This window comes from Hemitrygon akajei, chromosome 13, assembly GCF_048418815.1.
Source record: "Hemitrygon akajei chromosome 13, sHemAka1.3, whole genome shotgun sequence".
Lineage (NCBI taxonomy): Eukaryota > Metazoa > Chordata > Chondrichthyes > Myliobatiformes > Dasyatidae > Hemitrygon > Hemitrygon akajei.
Genome location: NC_133136.1, coordinates 57,026,778 through 57,045,299, shown reverse-complemented (window position 1 = coordinate 57,045,299; position 18,522 = coordinate 57,026,778). Strand labels below are relative to the sequence as shown.

At 43.5% G+C, this 18,522-nt stretch overlaps 1 protein-coding gene across 1 annotated transcript in view; it reads left to right on the top strand.

Moving 5' to 3' along the window:
- The window catches only part of spata18 (spermatogenesis associated 18), a 61,008-nt gene extending 43,598 nt beyond the window's left edge, over nucleotides 1–17,410 (top strand). Inside the window, 3 exon segments of the mRNA XM_073064678.1 lie at nucleotides 881–929; nucleotides 4,894–4,917; nucleotides 8,750–17,410. Of these exon segments, the coding sequence (XP_072920779.1) occupies nucleotides 881–929; nucleotides 4,894–4,917; nucleotides 8,750–8,757 (81 nt within the window). The 3' untranslated portion in view covers nucleotides 8,758–17,410.
- The last annotated feature ends 1,112 nt before the right edge of the window (nucleotides 17,411–18,522 follow it).

Genomic DNA, 18,522 nt, shown 5'->3' with positions numbered 1-18,522 from the left:
ATTTCAAGCAAGCCTTTTGTTGCTTTGTCTGGCATTCTCTCCCTTGAACTATTCTATGTTGGCTCAGTTTCCAGCTGAAACTACAACAAATACAAACATTGCTTAGTTAAAAATCTTCATCTCAATTATTTACAGAACATTGAAAATGAAGCAACTTTGTGAGTTTTCTATTATCTGGCGATATTGCGTGCATGCAGTCTGCTCCGAGACCTCTTTAAAAACAATGTTCATCTGCTTTGAAGGAAATGGAACTGCAACCTCTTTTTAATTGTTCTTCCCTCTATGTGCAATAGTTATGTATTAAATTTCTGTTAATAGTTTGCAGTTTCCTCTGAATGAGGGAGAAAACCTAACTTGCCAATTAAGATTTTTTTGAAAAATATATAAATACAAATAATTTTTACAAAACTCTGAACCAAGGCTGCCAACCACTGCTAAAATTGCAGTGCAGGATTGTTACCAAGAGAACAGGAACCACACGATTCAACAGGGGAATCAAAGGAGAGAGAGAAACTGGTTGAGTCAGGCAGCATCAGTGGAGGGAAATGGACAGTATGTTGGGAATTGTGGTATCCATAGAACATTACAGCACAGTATGGTAGTCTTAACAATGTACCATGTCTGCAAACCTCCATTGGGCTCATCCATATCAAAATGGATGTAACATCAATAATAAGATTGGATTAACATGATCTGGCTGACCAATTAATAATTTGAAATGAGCTCCGTTAAGACCTGTTTATATTGTGTAAACCATCCTGTCTCGGTGTCAGAAGCTGCTGAAGGACCCAGCATTTCTAAACCAGTTCCCAGCGCATGAGGTAGGAGTGCAATTATTTTACAAGAGCAGGAACCAACATTTCTTGTGCTTTTTTTTCAGTCGTCCCAGAGCCGAAGCCCCTCCCCCATCAAGCGAAGCATTAGTCCCAGTAAGTGCCAAACACCAGACATTTTTAATGTACCAATCTGGAATGATTCTTGAAAATCTGATGTAACCGTCGAAGTGATTCAAACTTTGGGCAGAAGGATAATTAATGTAATTGTATGAATACTCCTTTGCAGGTTACATGAGCACAGGTGCTAGCCAAAATGTGCAGTCACTGGCCTACATGTTGGGGAGGATGGGAAAAGGTAAAGGCTGGTGTAGGACTAAGGATGCCAGTGATAGGGCCCTTGAAATACAAAACAAGTCCAACCAGGTTTGTTGGTGCTGCCTGGGGGTGGGGTTTAAACTAGAGTTGCAGGGGGATTGGAGCCAGAGTACCAGAGCTGATAGTGGAGTGTCTTGTGTTTTGTAACTCCAGAACTAGTCAAAAGAAAAACATGGGAGCCTGGGGAAAAACATGTGTACTTCATTTTACTTCAGTCAGGCATGCACTTGTGTTAATGGGTACATTACGGCACGTCTTCTGGTTTAAGATGGCGTTGGTGGAACACAGTGATGACTTGCTGGTAGCAAACAAAACTACTAACTACTTTTTAATCTTACTTTTCTGATAAATGATCACTGCAATCAAAAGCCTGTAACATCCCTTTAGGAGATGAGCATTTGGACTGCCTGTATGACCTGGCATATTTGCATTGTGACCTGAAGTCTTGTAGATGCAGGGCATTCCCCATCCCCTTTCCCTCTCTCATTGCCTCTTTCTGATGCTCCTCCCCCTCCCCCACTTTCTTCCATGGCCTTCTGTCCTCTCCTGTCAGCCTCCCCCCACCCCCAGCCTTGTATCTCTTTCACCAATCAACTTTCCACCTCTTTTATTCATCTGTCTCCCTCCTGTTCTCACCTACCACTTTGTGTTTCTCTCTCCCCTCCCCCAAGTTTTAAATCTATTCCTCATTGTGGTTTTCTCTCCAAGCACCTCAGCCTGAAACGTCGACTGTACTATTTTCCATAGATGCCGAGTTCCTCCAGCACTTTGTGTCTGTGTGTTGTGTTGATTTTTCAGCATCTGCAGATTTTCTCTTGTTTCTGATTCAGTGTGGTGTTCTCTGCTGACATTCTCACAGTGCATTCTTTCCACTATGGGCAAACCTTTCCACCAAGCCACTTGTAGCTGGGTGGTATCGTGCAGACGTAATGTCTTATTCCATTCATTTTCAGGAATGACTGAAACTGTTCTGCAGCAAACTGTGGACCATTGTCACTGACTGGAATGTTCTGGAACACCAGTCCTTGAAGAGACTTCTCAACACTTCAACAGTGTGTGAAGCTGTAGTGGAGGCTGTTGGGAACTCTTCTGGCCACTTTGTAGCTGCATTCACTACTACCAAGAAATTAGTGCCCATGAACGGTCTGGAAAAATCCACATGAATCCTCCCCCAGGTCAATAGGTCAATGCTGACCATTCCCAGGGATGGAGAGGTGTTACTTTTGGCATCCTTGGGATGTGTTGGCATTACGGACAGTGTATGACAGGCTACTCGATCTGCTGATGTACCCCAGGTCACAAGGCAAAGCTTTGAGCCAATGCTTTCATTTTGATCATGCATGTAGCTCTTCCAACACTAGGTCTCAGCCTGAATGGTACAACAATTCTCGATTTCCCCACAAGGCAACCTCCGCCAGGGGCTAGTTCATTGTGGTACTGGTAAAAATGGGGGAACTGGCTGTTTTGTGTGACCATGTAGACCTGAGACAAGTGTGGGGTCTTCTCTGGCTTCCCTCTGGATCATCACTGACATAATAGGGAGACTTTCGATTTGCATTGGGGAGAATACCTCAGTGTCCACTTTAGGATTTTTAGTTCTTTCCTTTTCTAAGGGTAAATGGGACATTCTATCAGCATTTCCACAATTAGTCATCCTCTGAATTTTATCTTGTAATTGTGAGCTCCAAGAAATAAAGCCCATCTCTGCATTTGTGCTGCTGCTGTTAGTGGAAGGCCCTTCCATGGAATGAAAATGGGCCCTAGTGTTTGATCAGTAACGAGGATAGTCTCTCCATACAAGTACTGGTTGAAATGTTTTACATCCCAAGCCATACTCAAGGCCTGTCTCTCAATTTGTGCATAATTTTTCTCTGCAGCGGTAAGGGAACGTGATGCAAAGACTATGGAGCGTTCACTCTCATCATTTAACACGTGACATAGCCACACCTATACCACAAGCCGAGGCATCACAAGCTTCATGAGGCTGTCGGTCATTAATGTGTCAATACTGTGTCTGATGTCACCATTTAATTTACCTTTTTGGAAAGCCATCTCACACTGCTTTGTCTATTGCTATTTCTTCCCAATCTGTAGTAATGAGTTCAAGGTGGAGTACAGTAGCCAGGTTTGGCAGGAACCTGTTACAGTAATTTGGCACACCCTTAAAAGGAACACAAATGTGACACATCCTTTGGCCTTGGGGGGGGGGGGGGGGGGAGAGATACACCACTGTTTGAATTTTCTCAGTTCACTTGTATAATTCTTGTGCGTCAGTGGTGTGACCACAATAAGTAATGCATGGTTCAAAGAATTCACACTTGTGTCATATTCTGACCATGTAATCTTCTAATCTTTTGAACACTATCTTGAGATTTTGGAGATGATTTTGTCATCGTCACCAGTAACAATGATGTCATCCAGCTATCACCGTGTGCCTGGGCAGCTTGCAGAACCCGGTCCATAGTGATAAAGCCCTTTGAGTGTTTATGTGAGAAACACTTTGGACTCTTCTTGCATCTCCATCTGTCATTAGGCCTCAGCTAATTCCAATTTGCTGAAGTATTTTCCTCCAGAAAATTTTGCAAAGATGTCCACTATCCTAGGCAGAGGGTGTCAGTCTACTTTCCATACCGGTTGATGGTGACCTTGAAATCAGCACAGATCCTGACAGACTCATTCTTCTTGGCTGCTGGGGGCCACTGGGATCGACTCAACATTGGAAGGAATTCCTTTAGACTCCATACAGTCTATCTCACTGCTACTTTATCATGGATGGTATAAAGAATTGGATGGGCTTTGTAAAACGTGGGTGGAGCATTTTCATTTAATACTATTTTACCCTTGACATGTTTGAGTTTTCTAGTGCCATCTTTGAACACTGCTGTGGCATCATCCAGTACCATTTTCTTTAAATTCACTCTCAGTTGACTCTATTGCAGGAGATGTGATATGCAAATATAGATGGATCTCCAATCAAGTTGTAGTTGTCTCAGCTGGACACATCCCCACAATGCTGGCCCTCTGTTTTTTTTACCACATACAAGCCCAATATGGCTTATTGGTTGCTGTATTTCACTGTTAGAAATGCCATTCCCACAGGAATGTAATCCTTGCCACACCAGTAACACAATTTCCTCAGCTTGGCAGGTTTCTATCTAGCTGTTGCAGTTTTGTTTACACTCACTTTCACTCCTGACTGTAACTCAATTGCATCTGACTGCTGTTTCCATTGATACAGCAATTTCAGCTGTTCTTTTAAATGTGAGTTGTGCTTCAGATAGGAGCCATTTGTTTTAATGATCTGTTTTAAGATTCAACAAACTGAACAATCTCTCATTGTCATTTCAGTGATGGTTAGATGATGCAAAGCTCAGACAGTCTCTTCAATTCAGCCACATACACTGAAATGGGCTCCCCTTCCTTTTTGAGCCCACTTATGAAACTTCCAGTGTTTTTTAAAAAATCAACAATGGTTTCTGTTCTAAAAGTTCCCGCATTACATTCACGATATCAGCAAAGCTCATTTCAGCTGGTTTGTGTGTAGCAGTTAAACTTCTACGAAGCTGTCTTCTATCTCTCTGCTTTTTTCAAATTAAAAAAAAAATATTATTATCACCCAGTACTCGCTGTTTATGAACCCATGAATTTCAACTGTTTTCTGTCTTTTTTTTTCCCTCAACTCAAAGGGGAAAAATGTTGTGCTTTTTATTAACTCAAATGTCTCTCTTTCCCCTTTGTGAAGAAAGAAGATGCTGTGCTTCAACAGGTAGGTAGTCGCCTCAGGTTCATTTTAAAACTTCCTCGTCACCACTGCTGTCTTTTGTAACACTAAAACTAATTGAAGTAAAAACACGGGAGCCGGGGATATACATGTGTACTTCACTTTTACTTTATTGAGGTGTGCACTTGTGACATGGTATCACGCTATTCAAGTGCTTTAGAGTTCGTAATGTGAACAACTTACAATCTTCCTCAAATATTACTATTTATTAAATACACGAGTAGTTATGGAGACACATCGCTAAGTCTACATACAAGATCAGTAATCAAAGTTGGGTATGGTGGGGCTAATATTTTGAGCTGCATATATTTCAATGAAGGAGTATAGCAAGAAAGACTGATGGGCTTGGGGCACAGATCAGTGCATGTAGCCATTAGTGAGACTTGGTTGCAGGAGGGGCAGGACCAATGGCTCTGTTCTGGGATTCCATTGTTTTAGCTGTAATAGAGCGAGGGGGATTAAAAGAAGAGGAGAGTCATTACTAGTCAAGGAAAATGTCATGGCAGTGCTCAGACAGGACAGCCTGGAGAGGCTTGTCTAGTGAGGCTTTATGGGTAGAAATGAGGAATAAGATGGGTATGACCACATTAATGGGATTATATTATTGACCAGCGAACAATCTGCAGGATGTAAAGGAGAAAATTTGTAGAGAGATCAAATTATTGCACGAAACACAAGGTTGTGAAAGAAAGTGATTTTTGACTTTCCACATATTGACTGGGACTCCAAAACTGGAAAAGGGCTATATGGGAAAGAGTTTGTCAAATGTGTTCAGGAAAATTTCCTTAACCAGTACAAAGAGTGCAATGCTGGATCTCCCATTAGGGAATGAGACAGGGCAGCTGACAAAAGTTTGTGCAGGGGAACTCTGCATCTAGTGATCATAATGCCATTAGTCTCAAGATAATTATGGAAAAGGATAAGTTGGGTTGAAATTCTAAATTAGAGAAATGTGAATTTTGATGGTATCAGAAAAGATCTGGCAAGTGTAGATTGGGACAGACTGTTTTCTGGCAAAGGTGTACTTGGCCAGTGAAATTTTGAGAGTACAGAGTTTGTATGTTCCTGACAGAATAAATGGCATGGATGTAGGTTAAGGGAATGATAGTTTTTGAGAGATATTAAGGCCCTGGTTGAGAAAATGAGGAGGTGCATAGTGGGTATAGGCAGGTAGGTAGGAACAAATGAGGTACCTGAGGAGTATTAATAATGCAAAAGAACACTTAAAGGAATCAGGAGGGCTAAAAGAAGATGAAGTTGCTCTAGCAGACAAGGTAAAGGAGAATTCTTGGAGGAAAAGGATAGCAAGGGACAAAACTGGGCCTCTGGAAGTTCAGAGTGGTAATTTATGTGTGGAGCCAAAAGAGATGGAGATCTCAAATGGATTTTTTGTATCTGTATTTGCGTAGAGACAGAGACAAACACAGACTGTAGACGTGAGGAAATGCAGCAGTGAGGTTATAGACTCCATACTGATTAGAGGAGGAGGTGTTTGATGCCTTGAAGCAAGTTAGGGTGGATAAATCCGAGGTGTTCCCTTGGACGCTATGGGAGGCTAGTGGAGAAATTTCAGGGACCCTAGTAGAGATATTTAAAACATCCTTGGCCATGGGTGAGGTGCCAGAGGATAGCTAACGTTGTTCTATTGTTTAAGGGCTCTAAGAATAAGCCATGAAATTATAGGTTGGTGAGCCAGACGTCAGTGGTGGGGAAAATTGAGGTATTCTAAGGGACCAGGTATATTCATAAATATTTGGATAGACAAGGACTGATTAATGATGGTCAATATGGCTTTGTGTATGGCAAGGAGTGCCTAAATAATCTTGGAACTTTTTTTGAGGAAGTTGCTGGGAAGGTTGAAGGTAAGGAAGTGGATGTTATCTACATGGACTTTAGCAAAGCCTTTGGCAGTCAGGATGTGGTAGTAAATTGGATTAGACATTAGCTTAATGAAAGAAGCCAAAGTGGTGGTAGATGGGTACCTCTCTGACTGGAGGCCTGTGTCTAGTAGCGTGCTGCAGGGATCTGTGCTTGGTCCATTGTTGCTTGTCATCTACATCAACTGACTGAATGATGATATAATAAACGGGATCAGCAAATTTGCAGATGACACCAAGACTGGGGTTGTACTGGACAGCAGGTAAGACTACCAATGCTTGCAGGGAGATCTAGACCAGCTGCAAAACTGGGCTGACAAATGGCAGGTGAATTTAATGCAGACAAATGTGAAGCGTTGCACTTTGAGAGAACCAACCAGGGCAGGTCTAATGTGGCGAGAGGTTGGGCATTGAGGCATGTGATTAAAATAGATGAATCTGGGACTATAAATACGTAATGCCTTGAAAATGGAGTCATGGGTGGATAGGGTTGTAAAGAAAGCTTTTGGCACATTGGCTTTTGTAAATCAAATGTATTCAGTACAGGAGTTGGGATGTTATGTTAAGTCTGTTTAAGACGTTAGTGAGTACTCCTAATTTGTAGTATTATGTGCAGTTTTAGTCGCATACCTACAAGAATGATGTAAATGAGATTGAAAGCGTGAGGAGAAAAGTTACAAGGATGTTGCCAGGACCTGTGGGTCTGAGTTGCAGGGAAAGAGTGAATATGTTAGGGACTTTATTCCCTAGAATGTCAAAAGTTGAGGGGAGATTTGATAGAGATGTACAAAATTGGGGGATATAGATGGGGTCAATGCAAGCAGGCCTTTTCACTGAGGTTGAATGAAACTAAAACTAGAGGTCATGACTTGAGGGTGAAGGGCAAAATATTTGAAGGGATCGTGAGGGGGAACAATTTCACTCAAGGTGGTGAGTGTGGAATAATGATCTGTCGGTGCAAGTGGTGGAAGTGGGTTTGATTTCAACATTTAAGAGATTTGGATAGAAGGGGTAGGGAAGGCTATGGTTTGGGTGCAGATCAATGGAACTGGGCAGATACATAACTAATTTGGTATGGACTAGATGGGCTGAAGGGCCTGTCTCTGTGCTGTAGTGTTCTGTGACTTTATCATTTGAATAAAAAAATGGCAGAAGGATAGCAAGTGGTACCAACATTCGTGAAACATTCTGCTACTGCCATAATATCAAGAATTCTGGCTGCCATCCTGAAGTCCCAAAAGCCATTGATGGAATAATAGGATAAGGAAAGTGTCCATTAGCATGTGTTTGGTTTGCCTTGTCAAGAACATTGGACCTAGAGGATGTGTTCTTTCGATGAGCAAACCTGCAATTGATTACTGCTAGTAGACCAGCACCAAGACCCTTTGTATTTTGGTTTCATGATTGTGCTTACCATAGAGTTTGCCCTAGCAAAACTTCCTTTATGGATTCTTGTTACAGCAGGAATGTCTCTTGGTGATTTAGGCACTGATGTGGCATGGTTATACACAGTAATGATTATGGCTGAAATAGAAAAAAATGCAAATGTGTATGCAATCAGTACTTCCCCAATTCCAGCCTGTACAGTGCAAGCATGTATGAAAGAAGCGATCCCTCTTTAATCACATCCCTGCAGACTGTTAACCATGTCATAATTCTACATCCAAATTTAAAGCATTTTAAGATGAGCAAAGCTGTGTGCTACAGGTACAAAGCTACTTTTAATCCATCCAAATAACACAAAGTACTTGAGTACTTAATTCAGGTTGGAAACTGTAGTAATCTAAAGCATCCCATCCACTGATGTGTAATGCTCTTTGATCACAGGCATTAAAACTTTTTGGTATGACAAATTGACCAACAAAAGGATGGGAAATATTGGCAAACCAAGGAGTCCACCCTGAATAAATTAATGCTTGATGTTTCTTCTTCTTAACCAGGGCACTGAAGTACCAAAGTTGAAGAATTAACTGTTTGATAGACTTCTGGATGATTCCTAAAAAAGTGGTTTAATTGATAAAAGTAAATATCTGTGATAATCCATATTTTCTCACCTTGGGGAAACAACTATCACTTTTTGATTTTTGATTATATTAATTGTTGCAATTTTTTAAATGTATCCCTTGTACTGTATCTTAATTATTTGTCAAGCCTCAAGTCAGCATTCAAAACTAAATTGCGAGAGCAAGTTGACAAAGGAGCTACGAATGTGCACGAGGTATTTGACATTATAGACACAAGCAATGAACAGAAAAATAATGAATTCATGCCCTGACTCTGGTTAGGTTTCAGCTAAACGACAAGAAGAATGTTTACCAGTTGATGCCAGGGGTGGAATGATAAGCACAGCAATTGATCTTTTTACAGCAAACAGAGATACTCACAAAAAAAGATGAAGGGTTTTGCTAACAGGGAGAAATGGGTTTCCACATCACTGGTTGACAAAGCAGAGGTCATAAATTTTAAAATAATTGGCCAAAAGACCAGAAGGGAAATAATGATTCTTTCTACATAAAGATTTAGTGTGATCTGGAATTTGTCAGATTTGCCTCCTGCTTCCAGCCTGACTGGCCCTATCTCCTCCCACATCACTCTCCCTCTGTGATTCCATTGACCATTTGTCACTCCCCACTAAACTCTCTCTCTCTCTCTCTCTCCTGGTATATCCCTGCAGGTGGTAGTAGTGCTCCACCTGCCTATTCACCACCTTCCTCACCTCTGTTCAGGGCCCCAAACAGTCCTTCCGGGTGAGGCAACATTTTACCTGCGAACCTTTTGTGGTTGTCTATGTATCTAGTGTTCCCAATGTGGCCTCCTTTACATTGAGATCCAACGTAGGTTATAAGACCACTTTGTCGAGCACCTCCACTCCATCCGCAAAAAGCAGAATTTCCTGGTGGCCAACTATACTAATTCCTATCTCCATTCCCATTCCAACATGTCAATCTATGGCCTGCTCTTCTGCCAGACCAAGGCCACTCTCGGGTTGAAGAGCAACACCTCATGTCTAGGTTTTGCCTCCAAGCTGATGGCATGAACAACCCAGTGATTTTTTTTCCCCCTCGCCCTTCCCTTTTCATTTCCCACTGCCCTCTTGCCTCTTCTCACCTGCCTATCACCTCCCCCAGTGCCCCTCCTCTTTTCCTTTCTAACATGATCCACTCTCCTATCCTATTGGATTCCTTCTTCCTGCCCTTTACCTTTTCCACCTATCAGCTCCCAGCTTGCTTCAACCCCCTCCCCCATCCACCTGCCTTCACATATCACCTAGCTTTTCCTCCTCTTTCTTCTCCCCCCCCCCCCCCCCCCGCACCTTCTTATTCTGGCATCTTCCCCCTTCTTTTCCTGTCTTGAGGAAGCGTCACAGCCTGAAAAGTTGACTGTTTTGTTTATCTCCATAGATGCTGCCTGACCTGCCGAGTTCCTCCAGCATTTTGTATTTTTTAATTTTCTTAATCTGGAATTTTTTAATTTGCTGATGTGGTGGAATTAAATTCCATTGTAATGTGCAAAGGAAATAAGGAAATTGAATACGCGCTTACAAAGATTCAGTTTTCAGGGTAATGGGATAAAACTGAAGCATGAAAATAAACAGTATATTTCATTCAGAATCATCTCTCTGAAACAGTCTAAAAAGCCCCTTCCTGTGCTACAAGCTTGTATGATTATAAAAATCATTTGCTATGGCCAAAACTACTATATACGGTTTCTGCAGTTGCTGTAATCACAGTACATTGATAAACATTCAAAGAATTTAGCTGAATGATTGAAGCAAAATGCAAGCCTGATTCTAGGGATAATGTTCTTTCAAAGTCTTAAATAAAACAACAAATTAATCTCAATCCTTGTAAACTGATGCTGCAAATCCAAATATTCAGCTGGTCAGGCAACATCTGTGAAGAGATGATGGCACTGTAAAGTTAACATTTCAAACCGATGATGACTTGTCAGCATTCCGTAAATCATTGCCCTGAAATCTTAACCCTCTATTCTCCTCTCCATAGTTGATGTGTCCCCTTTAGAGTTTCTGTCACCATTAAACACACCCTTGCTGTACTGCTGAAATCTGGGAATTTAGTACCTGGCTATCGTGCTGAATGTAACTCATGGGTAAAAAATAGTTTCATTGACTGTAATCTGATTTGTTTTAAATTGATCAACATTATTTTGATAGTTTAATTGATTTTAACTGCACATCTTGTTTGCTAATTTGTTTTCCATAATATCTTACCTATACAATATTGAGGAAAAAATTCTCACGATAGAAGTAAAGGGCGAGGTATGAAACCTTACCTTTTTAAAATTATCATTAGTCCAGCATAATTGGAAAAGGCTTCTCATCCTTGTGTAATTTGGGTATGTGATTGCAATGTATATCAATAGAATTCATCAGATGATTCTGATATGAAATTGGCCAATGAATTGGAATAAAAAGCACAGTTACTACAGCTATTCTACAGCCATATTAACTATTTTCTTAATTTTTTTCTATAACATCCTGCAATGATTTCCAGCTTTTCCTGCAGGTTACATATTGAATTTTCTGCCATTGTCTCATGAGTACTTTGCCCAGATTTTATTAGTTTTTTATTTGGTATTTTTCTAGTTCTGTATTACTTCAGTCGAATCCTCACCACACAGAGGAAAACAATAATAGCCTGGAGTTGTGGTGTCATGTGGCTCAGAAATGGGCCCCTCAGCCCATTCTAATCTTCTTGCCCTTCGTTGCTAAGTCCATGCTGCATGTAATGTATGCATCATTTCAGAAAACTGTCACTGTAGAACATTAGGATTGTTGACACTTTGAGCCTCCGCTGTGATTAAAGTGTGTATCTGAGAGTGCATGATAAGACTGGGGGGGGGAGCTGATGCTTCGTACTTCCATGTGTTCCAGCGATATATTTACTATTTTCAAAGCTTCATCTTTATCCAGCACACAGGCACTTTTTGTCACAATCATTGAAGGTCAATGTAAATGAACAACAGCAAACAGAATTCCTACTGTAATTTATGACTAGTTAATAGATACAGAGAAGCCCCTGGCAAACTGTTCAAAATAAGGGAAGAAATCACACCACCAAGTTTAGACCATAAGACATAGGAGCAGAATTAGGCCACTCAGCCCATCAAGTCTTCTGTGCCACTCCATTTATTATCCCTCTCGAGAGGTTTCAGTGATACCCCCTCTCATTCTTCTAAGCTCCAGTGAGTGAAGGCTCAGAGTAATCAAACACTCCTCATACATTCCTGGAATTATTCTCATGAACCACCTCTGGACTTTCTCTAGTGACAGCACATCTTTTCTTAGAGAAGGGACCCAAAACTGCTCGCAATACTCTAAGTGTGGTATGACCAATGTGTTATCAATTCTCAGTATCACGTCCTTGCCCTTGTATTCTCGTCCTCTGGAAATGAAGCTAACATTACATTTGCCTTCCTTACCACTGACTTAACCTGCAAGTTAACCTTTTGGAATTCATGCGCAAAGACTCCCAAGTCCCTTTGAATCTCTGATTTTTCTCGGTTTAGAAAATAGTATACACCTTTTATTCCTTCTACTGAAGTGCATGACCATACACTTTCTGATACTGTATTGCATCTGCCACTACTTTGCCTATTTTTCCAATCTGTCTGTCTTTCTGCAGACTTCTGGTTTCCTCAATACTATCTACCCCTCCACCTACTGTTGTATCATCTGCAAGCTAGGCTACAAAGTTATCAATTCTGTTATCCAAATCGTTGCATATAAGTGAAAAGAAGTGGTGCCAATACCAACCCCTGCAGAATTCCACAAGTGACTGGCTACCAGAAAAGGCCTCCTTTATGCCCACTCTTTGTCTCCTGCCTGTCAACCAGCCTTCCGTCTTTCCTGTAATACCATGGGCTCTAACTTGTTAAGCAGCCTCACGTGTGGCATTTTGTCAAAGGCCTTCTGAAAATCAAGCTGAACAACTCTCCTTTGTCTATCCTACCTGTTATTTCCTCAAAGAATTCCAACAGATTTGTCAGGCAAGATTTCCCCTTAAGCAAACCATTCTGAATTTGGCCTTTTTTTTAATGTTCCTCCAAGCACACTGAAACCTCATCCTTAATAATGGACTCCAACAATTTCTCAACCACTGAAGTTAGGACAGAGACACATTTCTATGTTGAGAGAGAAAGAAGTTTTTAAAAAAACTAAATGTCTGTAATCTGAATTAAAAGCAAGTAGTGTTGAGGAAACAAGGACTCGGCAGGCAGGCAATGTGTGAAATGGCAGTTAATTTTCCATATTGAAGAACCTCGATGAGAAAGTTTCCAGCATTTTCTGTTTTCATTGCCAGCAGGAAAGAGCTACAGCTTACGGTTGACTTGTGCTCACAGCTGACATGAAGTGCTTGATGTGAGAAAGCATCCATTTTGCTCTAACCTCCTTTATCTTGAACAGCACAAACTTTTAAAAGGAAAAAGGCAACAGAAAACAAAACCTTAAGCTTTCAGAGGAAGTAAGGTACATCAGTTTTATTGTTCATACCATTGCAACTGCATGGAAAAAGAAAGATTTGCTTTGCATTTGTTCTGTTAAGTTCATTTGCTTAGACATCTAGTAGCCAAAGAGTCTGCAAGAGCAGCAGAGTTCAGCTGTAGTTGTGGCATCACACATCACACAGATCAGATACTTGAAGGCTTGTACTAGGCCTGGAAGTTTTTCTATCTGTTGTCTTTGACAATTCCAGACTCTGAAACTGTGGTAAACTATGTGTATACCTGTCTAGACACGCCCCTCTGCTGACTGCTCCTGTGGCTCCTCCCACAGACGCCTGTATAAAGGCGATTGGAGGCACTGCTCCTCCCTCAGTCTCCAAGATGTCGTGGTCACGTTTGCAGCTAATAAAAGCCTATCTTTTGCCTCCCGTCTCCGAGAGTTATTGATGGTGCATCAATTTTATTAGCTGCAATTTTAAACCATGGAGAGCATTTTACGACCGGACTCAAAAAGCACCCCTGAAATCGCTGCCTGGCCCAAAAAGCTATCTGCTCCAGCTGCGGAAAGAAGGGCCACGTCGCCAAGGCCTGTAAGTCTAAACCACGAGCAGGGTCGAGCAGCGCCGCGTGCGAGGCATGGGGGTTGCCATCTTGGTCGCCGCCATCTTGCCTGCCCGCCTCGTGCGAGGCATGGGGCAGCCATCTTGGTCGCCGCCATCTTGCCTGCCCGCCTCGTGCAAGGCATGGGGGCGGCCATCTTTGTCGGCGCCACCTCGACCTGCCTCCGACCCACGGGTGCTTACCGGGCACCAAGATGGATATTCAACTCTGGCCTCCGTAACCCTCGACCAAAGCGCCCCACACCAGCTTGCAAGGTCAATGATGGACATCCTGGTGGAGGGGCACAGGACTAGCTGCCTGTTTGACACGGGCAGCACTGAGAGTTTTATTCACCCGGACACTGTGCAACGCTGCGGACTCGTGACATGGCCGGTAAGCCAGAGGGTCACCATGGCTTCTGGATCGCATTCCACAGACATCCGGGGGGGTTGTGTAGCGACATTGGTGGTGCAGGGCACAGAATATCGGAACTTTGCACTACTGGTCATGCCTCAACTGTGCGCGCCTGTGCTATTGCGGCTGGACTTCCAGAGCCAGCTGAAAAGTGTGACAATGGAGTATGACGGGCCCCTCCCACCACTCACTGTCAGGAATCCTCAGTTTTGTGGGACTTCATCATATAACCTGCTACTGACCACACACACACACCGACCCGCACATCCCACCCAGCACCATGCCGACAGCTGCGCTACTGACACCACTTGCAGCCTCTCCACCCTCAAGATCCCTCCCCCACCGCTGTTCGCCAACCTGACCCCCGACTGTAAACCTGTGGCAACTAAAAGCAGGAGGTACAGCGTGGGGGACTGGGCCTTCATTTAGTTGGAGGGGCAGCGGCTGCTCAGGGAGGGGATCATTGAGCCAAGCACAAGTTCTTGGAGGGCCCAGGTGGTCATTGTTCGGACCGGGCAGAAAAATAGGATGGTCGTGGACTATAGCCAGACCATCAATAGGTTCACGCAGCTTGACGCGTACCCCCTACCCCGCATCGCGGATATGGTCAACCAGATAGCTCAGTACAAGGTGTACTCGACCATAGATCTGAAATCCGCTTATCACCAGCTCCCCATCCGCCCGGAGGACCGCTCCTACACCGCCTTCGAGGCGGGCGGCAGGCTCTATCACTTCCTGCGCGTCCCCTTCGGTGTCACAAATGATGTCTCTGTCTTCCAGAGGGAAATGGACCGGATGGTGGACCAGTGCCAACTGAAGGCCACGTTCCCATATTTGGATAACATCACCATCTGCGGTCACGACTGGCAGGATCACGACACCAACCTCCAACGATTTTTCCAAGTGGCCAAAGCTCATAACCTCACCTATAACAGGGACAAGTGTGTGTTCGGAACCACATGATTTGCTATCCTGGGGTATGTCGTGGAGAATGGGGTCATTGGCCCTGACCCCGACCGTTAGAACTCCCTCTACCCACCCTTCTCAGAGCCCTCAGACAGTGCCTGGGCTTCTTCTCCTATTACGCCCAATGAGTCCCCCACTACGCAGACAAGGCCCGCCCCCTGGTCAAGTCCACCGCATTTCCACTCTCAGCCGAGGCCCACGCGGCCTTCAGCCGCATTAAAGGGGACATTGCCAAAGCAACGATGCATGCGGTGGACGAGACCATTCCCTTCCAAGTAGAGAGTGACGCCTCCGACTTCGCGCTGGCTGCTACCCTCAATCAGACAGGAAGGCCGGTGACGTTCTTCTCTCATACCTTTCAAGGCCCTGAAATTCGGCACTCCGCGGTGGAGAAAGAAGCCCAGGCCATAGTGGAAGCTATTAGGCACTGGAGGCACTATCTCGCCGGCAAAAGGTTCACCTTGCTGACTGACCAGTGCTCAGTTGCGTTCATGTTCAGCAACCAACAGTGGGGCAAAATCAAAAATGATAAAATTTTGAGGTGGAGAATAGAACTCTCCACCTACAACTATGACATCCTGTACTGGCCTGGAAGGCTCAATGAGCCCCCTGATGCCCTATCCTGGGGAGCGTGTGCCAGCGCACAGCTCGACCAGCTATACACCCTCCATGCAGATCTTTGCCACCCGGGGGTCACCCAATTTTACCATTTTGTGAAAGCCCGGAACCTGCCTTACTCCCTTGAGGACATCAGGACGATGACCAGGGACTAGGGGCATTGCTACTAGTAGGACCACGAGCTATAATCCCCGGGGGAATGGACAGGTGGAGAGGGAGAATGCCACAGTGTGGAAGGCCACACTTTTAGCCCTTAAGTCAAAAGGATTGCCGGTCTCTTGCTGGCAGGAGGTCCTCCCCGAGGCACTCCACTCCATCCGCTCCCTGTTATGCACATCCACCAATGCCACCCCTCATGAGCGACTCTTTACTTTTCCCAGGAATTCTGCTACTGAGACCACCCTACTGGTTTGGCTGATGTCCCCAGGGCCAGTGCTGCTCCAGAAACATGCGAGGAGCAATAAATACTCCCCAATGGTGGAGAGGGTTCACCTACTTCATGCGAACCCCCAGTATGCCTACGTGGTCTTACCTGATGGGCAGGAGGACACGGTCTCCGTCCGCGACCTGGCGCCCGCAGGAGCACCAGACCCCTACCCCGAACACTCCATGGTGACTATGAACCCCGTACCCACCGAGGTGTATACCCATGAGACACCGCGCACACCAAGCCCTACACAGACTCCTCACGACACTCCCATACCGGGCACCTCGCACACGCATGAGGGATTACTGACGCCTAACGGGCTGACACCTCAAGTCAGGCCGGAGCCAGCACAACCACTGTCACCGGTGCAATCACCACCGGTGCTACGTAGATCGCAACGACAGATTCGACCACCTGATAGACTTGACCTGTAAATATACTTGTGAGAAACTTCACCCCGTGGGGACTCTCTTTTAAAACAAAGGGGGGGGGGTGAATGTGGTAAACTATGTGTATACCTGTCTGGACATGCCCCTCTGCTGACTGCTCCTGTGGCTCCTCCCACTGACCCCAGTATAAAGGCGATTGGAGGCACTGCTCCGCCCCCAGTCTCCAAGATGTCATGGTCACATTTGCAGCTAATAAAAGCCTATCTTTTGCCTCCCGTCTCCGAGAGTTATTGATGGTGCATCAGAAACAAAGTCCTAAGTACCTCCTGGATGTTGCTGTCTCGCAGAAATAGTTATAAAATGAACAATAAACACTGCATTTTCTTTCTTTTCTCACTTTTGCCCGTTGCCTTCAAAGAGAGAATTGTTTTTTCTCCCCCCAGGGAAAGGAAGGAGATGATATTAAAGTTTTAGTGTTGGCATTTGAATCCCCTAAAGTTTTTTTTTCCATAAGTATTAGCAACAGTGATCCAAGTAACAAATTGTCTTACAGAGTTTGTACCTAGGAGGGTTCCTAACCAGATGGTGGAAATATTTCTCTTGCATCTTTCAGATTTGTGTTGATTTGAAAATGAGATAACTGACCATTTTAAACTACAGTATTTTATTCGCTGTATTAACTAATGTTTGAAAATGTTATTAAACGTTCATTGTTTTTTCAATTATTTTCTGATTTTCTAGAAACATATATTAATTGACATAATCGTATGTTTTGTTTTCAATAAAATTGTATGCATTTTGACCCATGAAATAAAACTATACAATTATTCAGTTGAGTATTGTAACAATCATGTACTCAGTTTGGAAGAACATAAATTCTTTCCAGTTCAAGTTTGGGGTTGATTGATTCTCACAGCAACTTGCATAGTGAGGGTGCTGAATTATATTCAGGTTCTGCATGATTAGTGCACAAAAATAATTACATTTTGTGCAGTTGGTTTAGAAGCATGAAATATTTGTTAATGAGGGCTCTTCCCTAATAATATCCCGCAGAGTTTCAGATGATCCTTACCCATACAAGGCGAGTGTTGATTAGGAGGTCCTTTTTTGTTGGTGTTAGAAATTGGACATGAGGGATTATAGAAGCAACTCAATGTCGGATACCAAGAAGAGTCTCCAAGACCTTCATCTCCAAGTTCCTATACCCCATACGTATTTGAGGGGAAAAGTTTGCTTGAAAATGAGTTTTTCAAATACCTTGGATGTCCACCTACAGATGGCAATAAATGTCTTTGGGATGGTGTGGGGGGGGGGGGGGGGGGAAACATTGAATGAAGCAGGCAGGGGCACAGCTGACCAACCACAGTTGTAGCTTAACAAGTGATTGCCATCAAAAAGGTACATGTTATTTAGAAAAAAAATGTGTATATATAATGTAAAAAAAATGCATAGTTTATATTTTATAAAAGTTCAAATGGAACTGGAAGGAGCAGTCTCTATCTGTCTAGGTGATGGTGGAGAGGGAAGTTGGTGAGTGAGGCGGGGGGGGGGGGGGTGTGTGTGTGTGTGTGTGTGTGTGTGTGTGTGTGAGAGAGAGAGGGAGACACACACACAGACCCTGGGGTATATTTGAAGGTATCCACTTATGAGATTATTGGACTACATCTGCTTTTTGGGTTACAGGTGTTCTCTCTACCCCCCCCCTTTACAAAGGTAGAGCATTCCTATGAAACCCTTCTTAAGCCAAAATGGCGTAAAGTGAAGAACCATTAATTTATATAGGAAAAATTTTTGTAAAAGCGAAAATCCTCTTTGTAATGTGAAAACAGGTTAA